The sequence below is a fragment of the Bos javanicus genome, chromosome 3 (assembly GCF_032452875.1).
Source record: "Bos javanicus breed banteng chromosome 3, ARS-OSU_banteng_1.0, whole genome shotgun sequence".
NCBI lineage: Eukaryota > Metazoa > Chordata > Mammalia > Artiodactyla > Bovidae > Bos > Bos javanicus.
Window position 1 is genome coordinate 57443324 of NC_083870.1, and position 20150 is coordinate 57463473.

A 20150-nucleotide genomic window follows, 5' to 3' on the forward strand; every position below is an offset into this window, starting at 1 on the left:
AGCCTCTTCAACTAATCTATGACAGGGAATGGCAAAACCAAACTTTGAGTTTAGGATTCATCCACCTTGGTTTTATTTTATATTTGCCAATTGAAAAATAACATCAATGGTGGCAAAGATAACAACCCTCCTCCTGACAATGGGAAGGAAAGAAGCAGAGAGAGCTGGCTTTGGACCGAGACTTTTTAAAGAATTCCAGGGTATATCATAAAACACTATTGCATTCATAAAGTATGGTTCATTAGGTTTTTGATGGAGCGCTTCAAGGGGCATCTGTTTTCCCTTCTCTTTTCCACTCTCCTCCCTCCCCCAAGTCCATCACCGTTAGAGACCATTTCAGGGTAAATTATGGCCTGTTCTCCAGCCTGATTATTCCGAGCCTATTTGGCTGGGAGGCCATCTTCCTCCTGCCACCTGGCATTGCTCCATCCCTCAGCTTCTTAGCCCTGACCCCTGAGAGCACAAGGGCAGAGACAAGAGGACGGACTCAAGCCAATTCATTGTGCCTCTCAGTGGTGATGCTGGTAAGAGATTTGCGGGAAAGGAGACTGGAGTTCCGACCTTCTTAGCATAGGTGGGAGAGGGAGGCCAGGCCTGCAGCTGCCAGTCAGCACTACCTCATATTTAGGGGCAAAACCCCTGTGCCCTCAAGCCTACCTTTGCGATGTTACTGAGCAGGGCTTTCCAGTGTGTTTGGGATTTTTTTCAGAGTTGAATGATACTATGCTGTAATGATAATGGTCATAATTAGAAGAGGACACGTTCAGTGAGTGGGTGCTAGGCACTGTTCAGAGTTCTTTGGTTAATGTTCTCATTTAATTTCCACAAAGACTCTAGAGGTGAGAATTGTTACTGTGCTTATTTGACAGATCAGTAACAAACTTGCATAGGCTTCCCTTGTGGCTTAGGGGTAAATGCCAGCAATGCAGGAGATGCGAGTTCGATCCCTGGGTTGGGAAGATTTCCTGGAGAAGGAAATGGCAACCCACTCCAGTATTTTTGCTCGGAAATCCCACGGACAGAGGAGCCTGGTAGGCTACAGTCCAAGGGGTCATGAAAGAGTCAGACACAACTGAGCAACTAAACAATAACCGCAACAATTGAATTTGCCCAGGGTTATGGACGGGGGAGCCTGGTGGGCAGCCGTCTCTGGGGTTGCATAGAGTCAGACACGACTGAAGCGACTTAGCAGCAGCAGCATGGTGCAGAGCAGCAGCAGACACTGTGGAGAGAAGAGCCACCTGTTCTCCACCCCTCTTGGGCCTGCATTGCCAACCCCTTCTTTCCCTGAAGCACAGAAGCTCATGTGCTTGTTCCGATCACCCTTTCCCACCTCCGTGGAGGGACTCACTCCCTGCCAGCCCCTCCCTGCCTGCTTGCTTGTGTGATTACCCTGTGTGCATCATGGCAGCTGCCTCCGCAGCAGAGCCCTGGCTCAGCCTCTCCCCAGTAACACAGCACACTGGTAGGGCACACTGATTTTGGATCCAGACTGCCTGGACTGTAGTCTTGCTCCTACTGCTTCTGTCCTCTGTGGCCTTGGAAAGTCACTCAGGTTCTCTGTGCCTCAGTTTCCTGAGGTTAATAATCAGCCTCCTGTCTAAATGTGCTGAGAAGGTCAAATGAGATAATGCGCTTGGAGCAGCGTCAGATACTTGGTAAATGCTCAATAAGTACTAGCTATTATTTCTTCCTATTGTGTATTTGCCACTGTCCTGGGACTTAAGGGGCTTGAAAAAAGTCTGGAATCAAAGAATTTGGGGGTCTCCAGGAACTTTATGTTTTTCTGGGCTGCTCTAACCATTAATACTATTTCAGGCACATTATATTTAGGCTAAAGTGTACACTAATTTGGGACTCTCATCACTCTTTATAACATATAATGTGTCCTGAGTTTCAGAGACTTTTTGGAAAGCCCAGTTACTGAGGTGAGCTTAATAGTCTGGGGACTGAATAAGAGAGGCACTCATTTCTTCCACCAATGATGAAACTAGCAAGGCTGTTACAGACCCCGAGGGTGGGGCCTTCTCAGCCCATTGGAGATGTCAAAACGGTGGCACCACATGAGGTTAAGGAGCAGGAAGAAAGGGAAAGCATTTGCTGAGTAGGAACCACCAAACTAGCTTCATTAGTTTGTTTGGCTGCATTTGAAAAGCTGCATTCTGCCTGGGTTACAGAAAGGATAAACCTTGATTCCTATCCATTTTAAATATTGGTTAGACTCAGCAGTGTCGTTGTTCACTGGGCGAACATTCAGTGTGAAGTGAGAAGTGAACACTCAGTGGAAGTCAAGAGTAAGACTTTTGGAATTAGGGAGCCCTGGGTGAAAGACCAGGCTCTGCCACTCTATCAGCCATGTGATGGAAAAGCCTTCATTTCCCCTTTTGTAAAATGGAGATAAGAGTGGTACCTATCTCACAGGTTGTTCAAGTGAGATACAGGTGTAAGTTGCTTTCAGCACAGTGCCTGGCATGCAGGAAGTTTGTAAATCATGACAGCTATTATTACATCATTTTTTGGGGAAAGTTGCAAGGGCTCTGCTGATAGGACTTCTGGGAGAGGGGAAGCTGGGAAAGGGATGATGAAGGCCAAGAAAGATATCCCTGCCGGCCACCTGCCTATGACTGCGGTTCGTGTGATCAGTGACGTGAAGCTACTGCAATGAAGCAAGTGACTGCAGGTGGACAGGGGTCTTTCCACTGCAGCCAAGTGCGTTTCTTTAATTTTTTTTAAGACTTTGTTGTTGTTTTTTTTTTTGACGTGGACCATTTTTAAAGTCTTTATTGAGTTTGTTACAATATTGCTGCTGTTTTGTGTTTTGGTTTTTTGACCTGGAGGCATGCCTGATCTTAGCTCACTGACCAGGAATCAGACCTATACCCTCTGCACCCCCTGTGTTGGAAGGATAAATCTTTTTTTTTTTTTTTAACTTTCTCTTTTGTAATGGGGTATGGCTGATTGACAAGGTTTTGGTAGTTTCAGGTGAACAGTGAAGGGACTTAGCCATACATATACATGTATCTGTTCTCCGCCAAGCCACCCCTCCCATCCAGGCTGGCACATAACATTGAGCAGAGTTCCATGTGCTACACCATAGATCTTTGTTGGTTATCCATTTTAAATACAGCAGTGTGTACATGACCTTCCCAAAGTCCCTAACTTCTCCTTCTCCCCCGGAAACCATAAGATCATTTTCTAAGTCTGTGAGTCTCTTTCTGTTTTGTAAGTTCATTTGCATCATTTCTTTTTAGATTCCACGTATAAGTAAGTGTTAGCCGCCCAGTTGTGCCCGACTCTTTGCGACCCCATGACTGCAGCCCCCCAGGCTCTACTGTCCATGAGATTTTCCAGGCAAGGATACTGGAGTGGGTTGCCATTTCCTTCTCCAGGGGATCTTCCTGACCCAGGGATCAACCCCTGGTCTCCTGCACTGCAGGCAGATTCTTTACTGACTGAGCTACAAGGGAAGCCAATGCCACGTATAAGGTATGTCATGATACTTCTCTTTCTCTGTCTGATTTAGTTCACTCAGTGTGATACTCTCTAGGCCCATCCATGTTGCTGCAAATGGCATTATTTCATTCTTTTAATGGCTGAGTAATATTCTATTATTTATATGTCCCACATCTTTACCCATTCCTCTGTCGATGGACATTTAGGTTGCTTATATATCTTGGCTATTGTAAATGGTGCTGCAATGAATCTCAGGGTGTGTACATCCTTTCAGATCATGCTTTTCTCTGGGTATATGCCCAGAAGTAGAATTGCATGGTCATATGGTAGCTCTATTTTGGGGTTTTTAAGGAACCACCATACTGTTTTCCATAGTGGTTGTACCAATTTATATTCCCAACAAGAGTGCAGGATGGTTCTCTTCTCTCCACACCCTCTGGAAGGAGACATCTTAACCGTTGGTGCAACAAGGAAGTCCTGCCAGGTGGGTTTCTAAGGTAGACACCTGGTTGCTAAGAGCTGAACAAGTTTCTGAGTTAGTACTAACATTTTTCCATTATTTAACCCTTAAGAAAGGATTAGTGCTAGAGAAAGGAGAGGAAAAAGGAGATGCAGCTTAGGGGATTTACTGTCTCTAGTGACTATGAGACCTTGGAAGGAGCATAGCATGTTCACAACTTAATATCTTTAACCTAAACTTTGGTTTTCTCATATGCAGAGTGAAGACAACCAGCTCCACCTTACAGTGTTATTGCAAGAGTGAAATTACAGAATGTGTATAAAATGCTCCTTACACTGACTGGCTTACTGTAAACAGCAATGAATGACACTTTTTTTTTTTTTTTAATGGTGTGCTCTTGTCCTGCCAAACAGGATGTATGGTCTTTTTGGAGGAAACGAAGACTGACTAGAAAGAACAGAAAGCATTATATAGATTTGTTACCTTGATAAGAGACAAATTTGTAGAGTATATTCCCTTATGGCTGAATTTTGGAACAGGCTCTTCCAATCCATAGGTTCTTTCCCCTATTCCTGGCAACATGGTGCTCTAAAAAGTTTCATTTGCTCATCAGATTACTCATTAGTAATGGGCTATTTAACTGGAAAGAGTCAGTAAAATGGTATTGCATTTCAGCTTAATTTAGTAGCTTGCAGTAATATTTTGAGGACCGTCATTTATTGTTTCTGCAGGTAAGTAAGCTTTAAAGTGAAAGACAGCAAAGTAGTTTTAATTTCTCTGCTTTATTGAAACAGGTGCATCACAATCCCCTAGAGAGTTTGTTGACACACAAGATGGCTGGGTCCCACTCCCAGAGATGCTGGGGACCACACTTTGAGAACATCTGGTTTAAGCCAAGGCTGATTTCTCTGCACTTACAGCAGTGATAGTAGTGGGGCTGAAAGATCCCTACTTGGCTTACAATAAACTTTGTAGATTTTTTTCTTAAGTTGCTCAAGCAGTAATTTATAGGTACTTTATGTTAGGAACATTTTTTTTTCTACCTCAAGAAAAGTTACTCAGAAGGAGTATAGGAAATAATGGACCATTGACCATATTTTGGGGCACATATAAAAAAATTGATGTCTGTGTTACATACTGATTAAGAGCTTGGGCTTCGGAGATGAGAAGACGAGGAATGAGACCAAGATCTGCCACTTTCTGGCTCAGTGGCTCTCCACACTGTTTTCTCATCTGTGAAATGGGGTAAAAAATACCTCTGTTCATCACAGAGTTCCAGGCTGGGTTCCCTATGTTATACAGCAACTTCCCACTTGCTATCTGGGTGGGATGGGAAAGTGGGGGAGGCTTAAGAGGAAGGGGATATAATATATAATAATATTATAATTATGACTGATATGTGTTGTATGGTAAACACCAATACAACATTGTAAAGCAATTTTCTACCAATTAAAAAATGAGAATTAAAAAAATAAAATACCTATTTTCCTCCAGGTTTAAAGAAGGAAATGTACATAAACTGCTTAAATAAATGTCAGCAGTTTTTTCAAAGGGATGTAAAAACTCAATATTGCTTAAGACTGTGAGTGCACTGTTTATATTTGTTCACCCTTTGGAGAGCCTGAGCATGAGTGGATGCATTCTCTCTGAGGTCTAGGTCAGTTAGATCTGTAAGTCTGGCTAGAGAGGGATTTCCAAAGGAGTTTCTCACAAGTTATCATTCCATTTTTTCTAGAAAATTCAGATTGAAGACTTTTGTTCTCTACAATTAAAAAAAAAACCCAATAAACTCATTGGCTATTTGCTAATAGACTGTGTATGCATTTAACTTAATGACTAATTTGGGGTTTATCATTAGTTACTATTAATCCATGAGCAACTTTGCCTTGTTTAGAGCATTTTAGGATGGATGCAAAAGCTTGAGAACTTTAGGGATCATCTGGTTTAATCCTTTCAGTTGACAGAGAAAATTGTGAGCCTTTGAGGTCAAGTGGATAATTTGGCTGAGGACATAACCACAAATTTAATTTCTACTGGATGCTATCTAAATGCTCTCAGAAAGAATGGCTTATGATGAACTATTCTAAAACCACAATTGTTTTAGTCTCTTGCAACATGCAATTTGTTTATATCTAACACACCCTCAGATCAGATCAGATCAGATCAGTCGCTCAGTCATGTCCGACTCTTTGCGACCCCATGAATCGCAGCACGCCAGGCCTCCCTGTCCATCACCAACTCCTGGAGTTCACTCAGACTCACGTCCATCGAGTCGGTGATGCCATCCAGCCATCTCATCCTCTGTTGTCCCCTTCTCCTCCTGCCTCCAATCCCTCCCAGCATCAGAGTCTTTTCCAATGACTCAACTCTTCACATGAGGTGGCCAAAGTACTGGAGTTTCAGCTTTAGCATCATTCCTTCCAAAGAAATCCCAGGACTGATCTCCTTCAGAATGGACCAGTTGGATCTCCTTGCAGTCCAAGGGACTCTCAAGATTCTTCTCCAACACCACAGTTCAAAAGCATCAATTCTTTGGCGCTCAGCCTTCTTCACAGTCCAACTCTCACATCCATACATGACCACAGGAAAAACCATAGCTTTGACTAGACGAACCTTTGTTGGCAAAGTAATGTCTCTGCTTTTCAATGTGCTGTCTAGGTTGGTCATAACTTCCTTCCAAGGAGTAAGCCTCTTTTAATTTCATGACTGCAGTCACCATCTGCAGTGATTTTGGAGCCCAAAAAATAAAGTCTGACACTGTTTCCACTGTTTCCCCATCTATTTCCCATGAAGTGGTGGGACCGGATGCCATGATCTTCATTTTCTGAATGTTGAGCTTTAAGCCAACTTTTTCACTCTCCTCTTTCACTTTCATCAAGAGGCTTTTGAGTTCCTCTTCACTTTCTGCCATAAGGGTGGTGTCATCTGCATAGCTGAGGTTATTGATATTTCTCCCGGCAATCTTGATTCTAGCTTGTGTTTCTTTCAGTCCAGCGTTTCTCATGATGTACTCTGCATATAAGTTAAATAAGCAGGGTGACAATATACAGCCTTGATGTACTCCTTTTCCTATTTGGAACCAGTCTGTTGTCCCATGTCCAGTTCTAACTGTTGCTTCCTGACCTGCATACAAATTTCTCAAGAGGCAGATCAGGTGGTCTGGTATTCCCATCTCTTTCAGAATTTTCCACAGTTTATTGTGATCCACACACCCTACAAGAAGGTAAATTCATTTAGTTTCTCAGGGTTATACTATGAAACAAATTTCACTCATCAGAAAGTTTCATGGAATAAAATAGCCATTTTATAAGTGCATTATTGAAACTGTTTCATAACCATAACATGCAATTGGTAGCACATGCTTTGAAGACTTCCAGGTCAAAATGATCATGGAGCTTCAATGTCTCATTTTTTCCCAGGTGTAAGTATACACTGGACTGTTTTCCAAGGAAAACCTTGACCCTTTCTCCAAGTGCTCCTTTTTGTACCATAAGAGTCACTTTCTCTACAGATTTTCAGTTGGTTAATTTTTGGTAAAAGCAATTTCAACTCATTTTTTATGTGATTAGCTAAAAAAGGATTTGTACTCCTATTCTCATAAGAGAACTTAACTTCTAACCTTCAGCTGCCACTGTCTTATGAAAAGCTTGATAATGAGAAATATATATGGAGTTTTGCCTGAAGGTTATGTACACTCATTACTTTAGAAATACTGATAGTGATGATGATGATGACAGAAATTGTTAAGAATATACTATGTGCATCTTCCCTGGTAGCTCAGCTGGTAAAGAATCCACCTGCAATGCAGGAGACCCTGTTTCGATTCCTGGGTTAGGAAGATCCCTGGAGAAGGGAGTGGCTCTCCACTCCAGTGTTCTGGCCTGGATAATTCCATGGACTGAATAGTCCATGGGATCACAGAGTTAGACAAGACTGAATGACTTTCACTTTCATGTGCTACTTACTGAGTTAAGTCATGCATTGTTTCATTTAATCCTCACAACCAGTGGTCCCCCAAGTTCAGCATGCAACACATCACCTGAGGGCTTGTTAAAATACCAGTTGTTTTTAATTTGGTAGGGATCTGATAATTTACATCTCTAATAAATTCCTAGGTGATGCTGATTCTGCTGGTTTGGGTGTTCAAGAACTACTGCTTGCCATAAACATAGGACGTAGGTGTTTCAATCTGTATTTGATAGATGAAGAAACAGGAATTGAGGTTATGTAATTTGCTTAACGGAGAAGGCAATGGCACCCCACTCCAGTACTCTTGCCTGGAAAATCCCTTGGACAGAGGAGCCTGGTGGGCTGCAGTCCATGGAGTCACTAGGAGTCGGATACGACTGAGCGACTTCACTTTCACTTTTCATTTTCATACATTGGAGAAGGAAATGGCAACCCACTCCAGTGTTCTTGCCTGGAGAATCCCAGGGACGGGGGAGCCTCGTGGCCTGCCGTCTCTGGGGTCGTGCAGAGTCGGACACGACTGAAGTGACTTAGCAGTAGCAGTAATTTGCTTAACACATAGCTAATAATTGGCAGATTTGGGATTTGAAAACTTGCCTCTTTGATTTCAAAGTCTGTAATCTTAATTTCTGTGCTAGATGGTTTTGCAATAAGACTTTCTTTCTGGGCAGAATAGTAGGATAGGACTTGATTTCTCCCAATAATGAGGTTCAAATACATTAAAAAGTGTGGGAGCTGTGAAATGGTTCTCATGAAAACCAGACTTTTGGGCAGAATCACATGACCCCTAGAGGAAATTTATCAGGAAGACAGAAATAACTAGACTGGTGAACATATCCTTTATGTCCTAAGCTATGGGGCAAAGGGGAATCTTGGGTCCTGCTGAACAATGTGTCCAATCATGGAATTTGCCTTCACTAGTCTTCCTTATTGGGACTGTTCTGACAGAATTGGATTCTATGTATAATTAGAGAGTGATCTCGTGCTTAGGGACTTATGGTTTGCGATACCCTCTACTGAACGTAGAGAAACGGCATCTCATTATGTCATAGTACTCCGACTTCCATTTCCATCTGAGGAAGCAGTGATCAGGCACTAGGGACTGTAGATAGTATTGATGAAAGGGATGGTTAGGGGTTGGTAAGAAGCACAGGCATCTGGGTAAGATTCTTGTCACCATGAGATTGTACAGGTGAGGAAAAGAGCTCTATTATGTAACCAGTGAAGTCTTTTGAGTCATGAAGATCAACTTTACTGCCTACCATGAAAGTGAAAGTCACTTAGTCATGTCAGACTCTTTATGATCCCGTGGACAATACAGTCCATGGGTTCTCCAGGCCAGAATACTAGAGTGGGTAGCCATTCCTTTCTGCAAGGGATCTTCCCAATCCCGGGATCAAACCCAGGTCTCCAGCATTGCAGGTGGATTCTTTACCAACTGAGCCACCAGGGAAGCCCAAGAATACTGGAGTGGGTAGCCCATCCCTTCTCCAGAAACTCTTCCTGACCCAGGAACCAAACCAGGGTCTCTTTCCCAGTTGAGCTACCAGGTAAGCCCACCTAACCATGGAACAGAATTAATTAAAACAGCATTCCAAACCCACTTCTGTAGAAGGCTACCTCAGAGGCCATTAGTGATCTTCCAATTCTACCATCTTACAATAATCCTACTAAAACTCAGGTTTGCTGCAGTGGGCACAGAAAACTTTCAAGACAACTGGGATAGGAGTATGAGATGGGGTGGAGGGTCATACTGTCCTGGAATGAAGCTGGGAGGTGGCCCCTGAGTTCCCTCTCCTCCAGCAGATAGAAGAGGATTGATTTATGGACATAAACATCCCCAGAGATTGCTAGAAATATGTAGAGAAGGGGAACCCTCCACTTTCCTATAATCTGAGAAGTGAAATCTCAGAATTACTCTATTTGAGGGTGTAAAGTGAATCATTTATTGTTTATTTCACTTTCAGGTTGATGGAGACTACAATACAGCAGTCATATAATGTTTAGTCCCTGAAACGGGGCAAGAGTTCTGGCCTCTGAAGTTAATTCTGCTTTGGTGCTTAATGTTGTCTTCAGTACCCCAATTATGAGTGGCATTCTCTGAATGGCCAGCATGATTCTATAGTGCTGACCAGAAACTTTGTTCAGGTTTTTATGTAACAGCTTATAGAAAAACCAAAATGAAATTTTTGGCCTACCCAACATATGTGAATGGACAATTTGAAGTGTGATTCATCCTTCTTTGGCTGCTGGAGTCTGAGTCAGATTTGCCACCCGTGAATAGCAATTGAGCAAGATTTTTTTATTATACCTTATTAAGCATGTTACCATTTTTCCTTTGTATATTTATATACCTTTCTTCTGTTATTTGGTGTACATTTTCCTATCCATATAATGATTTTGAAAGAAGAGGGAACATGAACAGAAATGGAAAAAAGGGAGGGTAGAAAAGAGGTAGAGAGGAGAAAGGAAGGAACATTAACCTATTTTACAGAAGACGTTTACATAGAAAAGCTTAATGCTGTATTAACAAATAATCCAGTCCTAACGTGAGGTGACTTATCCCAATTTAACATGAAATACAGATGATATAGCTGTACCATCTGAGCCACCAGAGAATGCAAACCTGGGTTCAATCCCTGGGTTGGGAAGATCCCTGGAGAATTCCATGGACAGAGGAGCCTGGCAGGGTACAGTCCATGGGATTGCAGAGTTGGACATGACTGAGCGACTAACATAGATATAGCTAATAAACTGTTGTTTTGCAAAATATACAGCAGTGATGAGCAATGTACAAAATGAACCAAATGGAGTCAGTGGGAAAGAATGATTGATCGATTTACTTTCAGAGAACAGTAAATGTGCATTTTCTATGATACTGCTCTCCAAAGAAGGCAATGTTTCTTAGGGCAAAACCCGTAACAGCACCAAGCATGAGTCATTACCAGATCATCTGTTGAAATCAGAATGCTGTTAGCAGCTACCTTCGGAAGGTTGCTGAAAGTGTTTTAGGCGTACTATGTTAGGGGACACAAAGCCCCTGTCCTTGAGCCCAGCTGGGTTACGGTTGAGTTACATTCATATATGTGAATAATTAATTCTATCTGAGGGAATCCAGCATATCTTCATAGCAGAGGGAGCCTTTAAATTACTCTTAATGTGAAGGTCTTCAGGTAGAGCTGAATAGAGGAAGCTATATACAAAAGGCAAAGAGGCATCAATGCGTATGCTTGTTGGGACGATCTTACAGCATGTTTCATACCACTTCACTAGAACATGGAATTAGGCAGGAACATGTACCCAGCATCCTAGTGCATCAGGCTTTCAGAAAAGTTGCTGATAGTAGTAACCTTTCTTCTTTCACCTCATAGTCACTTAATTTGTTCTCTCACAAACCTGAAGCTTCCCATAGAGCCTCTCTTACTCACTTTATATTGACTGAATAGTTCTAAGTTATAATCAACAAGCTAGATGCTAATTTCAATGTATCTGGTTCATCCAAATTTGAAAATGGGTTGGTTTGCTATGGGGATTTATCTGCCATAATCACTGGAGATGTTACCTCTGGGACATCTCTATTTTGGAAATACTGCTGATGAATTTTTGTAATTCAGATACTTCTCTAAATAAATGTTATTATGAATGAATCACTTTTGTGTTCTTACTCTGCAGATATTGAGGCTTAACTGATTATCATTATCTTTACTGAGCTGAGCCCTCTGTGTCAGGTTCTCACAGGTGGAAGACAAGCCAGCCAAAGCAAAAAGATCAGCTGTAGGCCAAGGATGGGGTTTCAGTCAGAAGGGGAAGTCTGGCATGCCTGACATGTCCAGTTCACCATTTTAGAATATTATCATTACCATTTTGATATACTGCCATAAAAGCATAGTAGTTGAAATGTTCTATTAGTCACCTGTCGGGAGTTTTATATGATTAGGTTAAATGTGTGGGAAAAATGAGACATCCTTTAAGAAGTAAATTTTGTAGGAAAAGTCGGATGCACAAGGCAATGTCCATTTACTGTAACACCTTTCATAAAAGGTTTTATTTGGCAATGGCAGTACTACTTCACTGAGGTAGATAATAGCAACTGCTCTAAAAAACTGTTGGAAGTTCTACTAAGTTATTATCTACTAGGTCCTAGGCATTCGTCCATAATATGGCTAATTCTTTTAAGCCTACAAGGTAGATTTCATTATCCTCATTTCTACTGATGAGCAAACAGACTCAGAGGTTGACCGACACAAAACCAGGCAACCGAATGGAAAAGCCAATGTTCTGCCTATTTTCCAAAGTTTTCACTTTCCTCTATTATGTCCACGTTCTCTAAAAGCAACAATAGGCCTGCATCAAAGTTGTCATGGGATTCTAGTGTGTTGAGGATTGTTCTGTCTCTGTCAGCAAAAGCCAGAGAGGTGGTAGTGCTTCCAGGAGACCAAGTAAAAGCAAGGGGAGAGCCAGTGCTACAAACATTCCCTAAGTGTCCCAAAACACGTAACAGAAGGTAGAACAGTAAATGGTGTCCTGTCAGAGTAAGTTAAGAGTGATCTTGGCTTTAATTTTGCAGGGTATTTTTATCTTCCTCTCACCCTTTACTTTTAAACTGAAGCTTCTAAAAACATTCACTTGGAAGCCCTCCAAAAATAAATAGCATTCTTTCTTATACTGCTGATAAAAGTATAACCTGGTAAGTTTTCTAGGGGCCAAAGTGGCAGTAACAAAAACTTTTATAAAGTGGCATACTCCACAGTAGCATTTCCACCTTCAAGTATTCACCTTAAGAAAATATTAAGAACACATAAAAGATTTAACAACACAAAGTCCTTTAAAGCGGTTTATTAGTGAAAAATTGGGAACAACCTAAAAACAGTAGTTTAATAAAATGTGGCACAGGAGATGAAATACCATGCAGCCATTAAAAAAGATATAGAAACATATTTTGACACGGCAAGATAGTCATGGCACTGTCAAGTGAAAAAAAGTTACAAAACAGTATGTACAACTTGATCCCATTAAAAAAAATCTACAAAAGCACAGAAGAATCTCTAAGTGTATACACCTAGATAACAGTAGCTCTCCCTGGATGGTGGAATTGTAAGTGATTTTTATCTTTATATACTTTTTTCCTCCTTTTTCACCAATGCATTTATGACTTGTACTTTTTAAAAAAGCGCTTACGATTCTTAGAAGGTCTCCTTTAAAATAGGGAGAGCAGAGCTTAGCAGCCCGAGCACCAGGATGTACATGTTAGTCTGATATAACTTTAAATGGTTTGATGTCAAATTGTGACTGTGCGGAGTGGAAATGTGGGTGGGGCTAATGCTTACCCTTCTTCAGACAAACACATCCATCCCTAGAAACCCTTCATATCAATCAAGTACAGGCATTCTAAGTGGTATTGTTCTTTCTTATACTAAGCATACCTTATACCTTCACACCCACTTGTAATACAGCCCAGAGCGAGGCTCCTCTACACTTGACATAAATGTTGTTGGTATACAAAAGGCAGGGAGAATTTTCAAGTGATGTCAGATAGCAGGCCTGAAGGTAAAAGGCACATTATCTTTATTCTACACAAGTGGGTCTCAAACTTAGGAGGGTAACAATCACCTAAATGACTTGTAAAGACAGAATGCTGGGTCCTATTCCCAGAGTCTGTTTCAGTGGAACTTGGATAAGGCTTAAGAGTTGCATTTTTTTCTTTCTTTGACAAATATTGAGTATATACTATGTGCCAGGTCTCATGCTGAGAGTTGGGAATTTAACTGTGATCAAAAGAATTAACAGTCTCAATCTCAGGAGCCTACATTCCAGAGTGACAGATACATACATACTAAACAAATAATTTAAAGTAACTAATTACAATTAGTACTAGAACACAGGAAAGATCAGAATTCAGTTTTTGTCTTGAAATGTATTTTAAAATGTTACATGGGAGAACTAAGACTAGTTTTATAGCCCCTTGAAGACAACAAGTACCAAAAAAGGTACTTGGACATACGAATTAACATTTTTAGCAAATTCCTAGGTGATGCTGATATTGCCTGTCCTGGGGGGTCTCAGACTGAGAACCACTTCCCTACTGAGCAGTTTCCCATTAGGATAATGTGGGAGAAAGGGCAGGTGTGCTGTGGACAAACACCACACCCCTATTTGAGTCTCACCATGAGGTAAGAGCCACTTACTCATGTGGAGAAGGGGTTGAGGCAAACTTGTGCTGTGCTAAGTCGCTACAGTTGTGTCCAACTCTTTGCAACCATATAGAATGTAGCTTTCCAGGCTCTTCTGTCCATGTCATTCTCCAGGCAAAAGTACTGGAGTGGGTTGCCGTGCCTTCCTCTCAGGGACCGTCCCAACCCCGGGAACAAACCCTTGCCTCTGATGTCTCCTGCATGGGCAGGCAGGTTCTTTACCACTAGCGCCACCTGGGAAGCCCCTGAAGTAAAGCTGGCTGTAGGTCATATTGCAAAGCCTCCTGTTATTAAGGCTTCTCACTCAGACTTGAAGTGCTACATATTATGGCAACATATTTCAAACTTTCAGGTGTTCCGGAGCTAAGGAAGATATTTTTAAGGAATCATTTCAAAAAAGTATGGAGGCAAGCTGGACCTTCCTGGGTAAACAAAGCTGTTGCTTTTTGTCCTGTGCTCCTTCATCTTCTGCATGTCCTCCCAAGACCAGCTCCTCCATTTACATCCTGTTCCTTTGTTCTGGTGGAGAACAGCAGACTATGAGGATGAACTCTAACCCACTAGTGACTCTGGCCTCAGGCTTCTTATTTCTTACATTATTCAGAGTGAGGCACATTCCCATTTCTGGGACCTAGTCTCCTACAATATGAATTGTTCTGATCAGCACCACAAAAACAATTTAATGCAATGACCTTTTAAGTTAATTACCTTCAGGACAAATAAAAGAGATAATCAGTTACTTCTGTTTGTAAAAAGAGCCTACAATTATTTCCAAGTTTACTATTTCATTCATATATGCATCCTTCATATTACTGTATCTTTAGATTAAGCTCAGGGCCACAGACATTATTTAAGTAATTCTAAATTGCACCATGAATTAATAGGCTTCCCAAGGTTTTCTTCCATGCCTAAGAACCTATAGACCTTTACCTGAGTAAAAATTAAACCTATGACCTTATAAAATAAGCCCAAACCAAAATAAAACAAATCCAAAAGACTCCAAAGAACCAAACAAAACTTCATTAACATAAAAAATAAACATAAAACAAATTTACATATTGTGCTGGATTTGTGGTGGACAAAGGCACAAAAAAACCTTTGAACTCTAACAGTACTGAGGGCTACTGTACATTATTGGGTTAGGATAAGCAACATTCATTTGATGGAAAGCAGAAGGTTCTGATAAAAATGTACACTGACAGTGGCGAGGTTAAACCTAGATATTGATCTGCTTTAAACAGGGTGCAAAATACAATCAATAAGGAACAGAGCAGAGCATGGACATAGAAGATGAATCTCTGATTCACAGTTGTAAACAAGGCCAACAGTCAGGAAGCTACAGAACCTAACAAGGGGAAAAATTTTTACAGCACATTTCTACAGTGTGCCAAGCTTTTCCCCCCAAATTATCTAACATACAAGATAGTTATAAAATCTACAGGGATAGATTTTATAGATATTTTATTACTATTTTTAAAACTGTTTTTTTTTTTTTTTTTTGCTATAAAACCCTCACAATAACCTTAAGGTGGCATAATTATTATCCCCCTTTTACTACCAAGGAAATGGCAGTTTACATGACATCTGAGCTGAAGCTCAAAGACCATAGTATGTGAAGAAGACTGGATTTGAACCCAGGACAATTTCACTTCACTACTCATATTTTTTCCCTTTTACTACTCTATTTCCCATAAGCCTAATTTACAGTTGCTATTAAAGCTGACCTGATCTTTTTGACTTGATCTTCTAAAGTCTAAATCTGGATTTACATAATAGATGGTGCCCTGGGCTGGCTGTAGAGCTTCCTTTCTGGGGGAAAAAGCTTCACTCAATTGGTTTTATGTCTAACTAACCAGCGTGTTAGTTAGTTAATCTAACTAACCAGCGTGTTAGTTAATCTGGGGATTAACAGTATGGAAATTCACAGAGTGAATCAAATCATCTTTTACAACTATAAAACTGCAGAGAAATTTGTCTCACAGAATAGAAATGTAACAGCTACTGTTAAAATTTGGACTGTAAACTGAATTATCAACATGTTCACCAAGGTCTCATTAAGAACTCTTAAACACCATTTTAAAACATCTTTTGTGCTGAATATTCATTTTTCAAAGTACCAAAACATATCATTTGGCACATTAACATTTCCTAAAGAAATTTACTACACCTTTATACTTAACATATAAGTCAGACTGAACCACTCTGAGCTGACAGAATGTGCTACATTCTCTCAGCTCCAGGCCTGGCGTAACTTTTTCCTCTGCCTGGAACACTTCCTCTCCAAAACATCTCCTACTACCCAAATTTGAATTAGGTGACTCCCAAAGCTCCAAAACACAGTATTGCATTTTCCTTCTATCATGACACCGATGCTGTTATATGACCATTGCTTACTTATTTTTCTGTATTCTCTACCAGTCTTTAAGATCTGTAAGGGGAAGAATTTGGTACATCTTGGTCAGGGTCGTATTCCAAGCTAATCAGCATAGTGCCTAGCACCCAACAAATGTTTGATGAATGAATGAAAATAAGAGCAGAAGTCCTGACATGGAAACAATCTGCTGATTCATAGAAACAGCCCACACAGCAATTTTCTGATTCCAAGTATATTACTAATTGTTTCATTAGTGTGTGAACTAGAGAGCCTGATTAGGATAACCTAAGTTCATTAGTAAATTTTTAAAATTTATTTGTAGGCTTAAAGTAACCAAAAGTATATTGTTTGCATACAATTTACTCTATAACAAACACAGCTGTGCAAATCCATATTTTTATAAGGATTTGTTGTTGAATAAGGACAAATTCTCTTTACTGTATTACAATATCTTAACACATCCAATTCTGATTATGGATTAAATGGTGCCAACTGAACAACCTTAGAAACATTGTTCAGTAAATTGAGTTTGTCCTGGATGATTTAGAACCTTAACTGCAAATGTACTAGAGAAATACGGTAATACTTCTTGAGGACTAGTTAGTCTTAGAATAAATCATTCAGTAGTGTTTAATAAAAAGCCCTCAAAATAACTCACTGAAACAGAATATTGTCATCACTCAATAACTGCTGGGAAATAAGGTAAACATGGTATAACTAAGTTTTTGTTTATGAAAACATTCAGAAACATTCTATTTTTCACAAAAGAGGTTTATATCCTAGAGCTCTTTTTAAACCAAGTTAAAAACAAATTTTAACTTTATTCTTTGGCTATTAATTATACCTAATAAATGAGTCACTGATATCAATTCACAATAAATTTATTTTACATAAAAGAAAAAGCTTGCCATTAATGAAAAATCCAGTAGAAAACAGTTCTTCTGCTTTAATTTGGGGTTCAAAAGTAGAAGGTACGTATTAGTGAAACCTCAGTAGAAAGAGAATTTTGTAACAAAACATTCTTGGCATGAAAGCTCTAACGTAACTTTTGTAATAAAATATTTACCATGCAATTTTATTGGCAGAAAGGCCAGTTTCTGATGGTTGGTATTTTCTTTTCAGTTTCTTAAGACATTAACATGAAAGATACTTAAACCTGCTTTATTAAGAGTTAATTATATATAAATATGGTATCTTTCCATAGTCCACCTATTTAATTGAGCAGTTCTAAGTAGGTAATTGGCACCCTGCCCTTCTGGTTTCCCCTTTCACCCATCAGCCAGTCTGAATCCATTCCAACGACACTGAAAACAGTGATTACCTACGAAATAAAACATTTCCAGTTATTAACTACATTAATAAATAAATACACAAAAACTAATCAGATTTAATTTGTTTAAATTGTAAATTATTCACTATAAAAATTTAAATATTACCATAAACAAACACCATTATCACATCATAAAAATTATCAATGTGAAAGATAAAGGGTTTTATCAGAGGCAGTTTTAGAAATCTAATTATTTAGCAGTTAAAAGCTTTAAATAGTTCTGTGATGTTCTATTTTGTTAAAAAATAGTAGTTAAAAATTTATAAAATATTAATACAATCATCTGCAATCAATGAAAACATTCATAATAAAAGATTTCTAAATAAGTAATAATGAATTTGCATTTTGTTATACTGGAAGGTTAAGTCAATCTATGATACAGTTTTCTTTTTATATCCACATTACTCACCTCATCTGCCAGAAGTGATAATTCAGTACTGTTTGCAGCATCATAATCATACAGAACCCTGGCCCTCCGGCTGCCACCGCACTCCTTCAGGTCAGTGAGGTTGGAAGGAGAGGTGATTACTAGGCTACTTGTTGAAGTCAAGGCAGAGGAACCAATCACATTCGATGAAGCAGACGGTACAGGTGCCACAGCAGTCTGGTTGTTGTTAGAGTGATAATTGGATGGAAAACTGTTGAAAAGAAAATTGCCAATTATGTATACAGGACCAAAGTTTCTGTTATCACCACTTGGTGGCAGTATTTACCTTCTACCAACCTCCACAGGCTAAAGATTTAAAAGATGTTAACATTTTATTGATAAAGTGTGCTATTTACCCCTCTTGGATCAATTACATTAGAGAAAATGCAGGTTATTTTTAAATATAAAATCCTTGAAAGTCTGTTTCAAAGTCATCTTTACAAGTATAAACTTTAAATTATTTTTCTCCAGAAAAATGATTCATAATACTTCAATTTTCTACTGTATGTTTTATTAACCTTTTCCTTCCTTTATGAATTTTTAAATTAAAAAAAAAAAACAGATGAAAAACTTACCTAAATGTCAGATACTATCACAGATTAAAGTTTTCAAGTTAATTCTTTGAGAAATATTTGACTAACAACTCTTTTTCATAAAATAGATTTTCACATTTTCCTGTTCATTCGAATATTTACTGAGTATCTCCTTGTCCAGCATCACTAGAACAAGCTGAGATATAAAGATGAAACAATACCATTCTTTTATGGATTGTAGACAGGTGAAGGGATAGACATTCAAATAATATGTATGACTAATAACATAATGAAGACTCAACGGAAGAATAGGGCAGATATCACAAATTAGTGAAATCTTTTTATCAATGTGCTTACAAATACTTTAAAGATAATTAGAATTTTCAGTTTATTTTAAGCTTACTGTTGCTCCACAATACTAAACAGAAAAAAATGCAACATGGCTGGCCTATAGTCATTCTAATCCAACCACTTCTAAGGTTGAAAACTATCCTATTAAAATTCATTGTTGTTGTTCAGTTGCTAAGTTGTGTCCGACTCTTTGGGAGCCCCATGAACTGCAGCATGCCAGGCGTCCCTGTCCTTCACTATCTCCCTAAAAGTGAAAGTGAAGTCGTTCGGTTGTGTCCGACTCTTTGCGACCCCATGGACTGCAGCCTACCAGACTCCTTGTTCCATGAGATTTTCCAGGCAAGAATACTAGAGTGGGTTGCCATTTCCTTCTCCATCACTATCTCCCTGAGTTTGCTCAAACTCACGTCCATGATGTGAGTTTGATCACATCATGTGAGTCAGTGATGCCATCCAACAACCTCATCTTCTGTTGCCCCCTTCTCCTCTTGCCCTCAATCTTTCCCAGCATCAGGGTCTTTTCAAATGAGTTGGCTTGCATCAGGTGGCCAAAGTACTGGAGCTTCAGCTTCAGTATCAGTCCTTCCAATGAATATTCAGGGTTGATTTCCTTCAGGAGTAGTCTAGTTGGCTCTTTGCATCAGGTGGCCAAAGTACTGGAGCTTCAGCTTCAGCATCAGTCCTTCCAATGAATATTCAGGGTTGATTTCCTTCAGGAGTAGTCTCGTTTGAGCTCCTTGCTGTCCAAGGGACTCTAAAGAGCCTTTTCCAACACCACAGTTTAAAAGCATCAATTCTTCAGTGCTCAGCCTTCTTTATGGTCCAACTCTCACATCCATACATTACTATTAGAAACAGCACAGATTTGACTATAAGGACTTTTGTCAGCAAAGTGATGTCTGTGCTTTTTAATACACTATCTAGGTTTGTTATAGCTTTTCTTCCAAGGAGCAAGCATCTTTTAATTTTGTGGCTGCAGTCACCATCCACATTGATTTTGGAGCCCAAGAATATGAAATCTGACAGTTTCTACTTTTTCCTCATCTATTTGCCATGAACTGA

The 20150-nt window shown here is 39.7% G+C and overlaps 1 protein-coding gene across 3 annotated transcripts in view; it reads right to left on the minus strand.

Annotated features, from left to right (window-relative positions):
• Window positions 1-12702: 12702 nt before the first annotated feature.
• The window catches only part of SH3GLB1 (SH3 domain containing GRB2 like, endophilin B1), a 49276-nt gene continuing 41828 nt past the window's right edge, over window positions 12703-20150 (minus strand). For all 3 annotated transcript variants that reach the window (XM_061411380.1, XM_061411379.1, XM_061411378.1), the window contains 2 exons: window positions 18187-18415; window positions 12703-17768 (listed from right to left, as the gene is read on the minus strand). In XM_061411380.1, coding sequence (XP_061267364.1) covers window positions 17661-17768; window positions 18187-18415 — 337 coding nt within the window. In that variant the 3' untranslated portion in view covers window positions 12703-17660. The remainder of the gene's footprint in view (window positions 17769-18186; window positions 18416-20150) is intronic.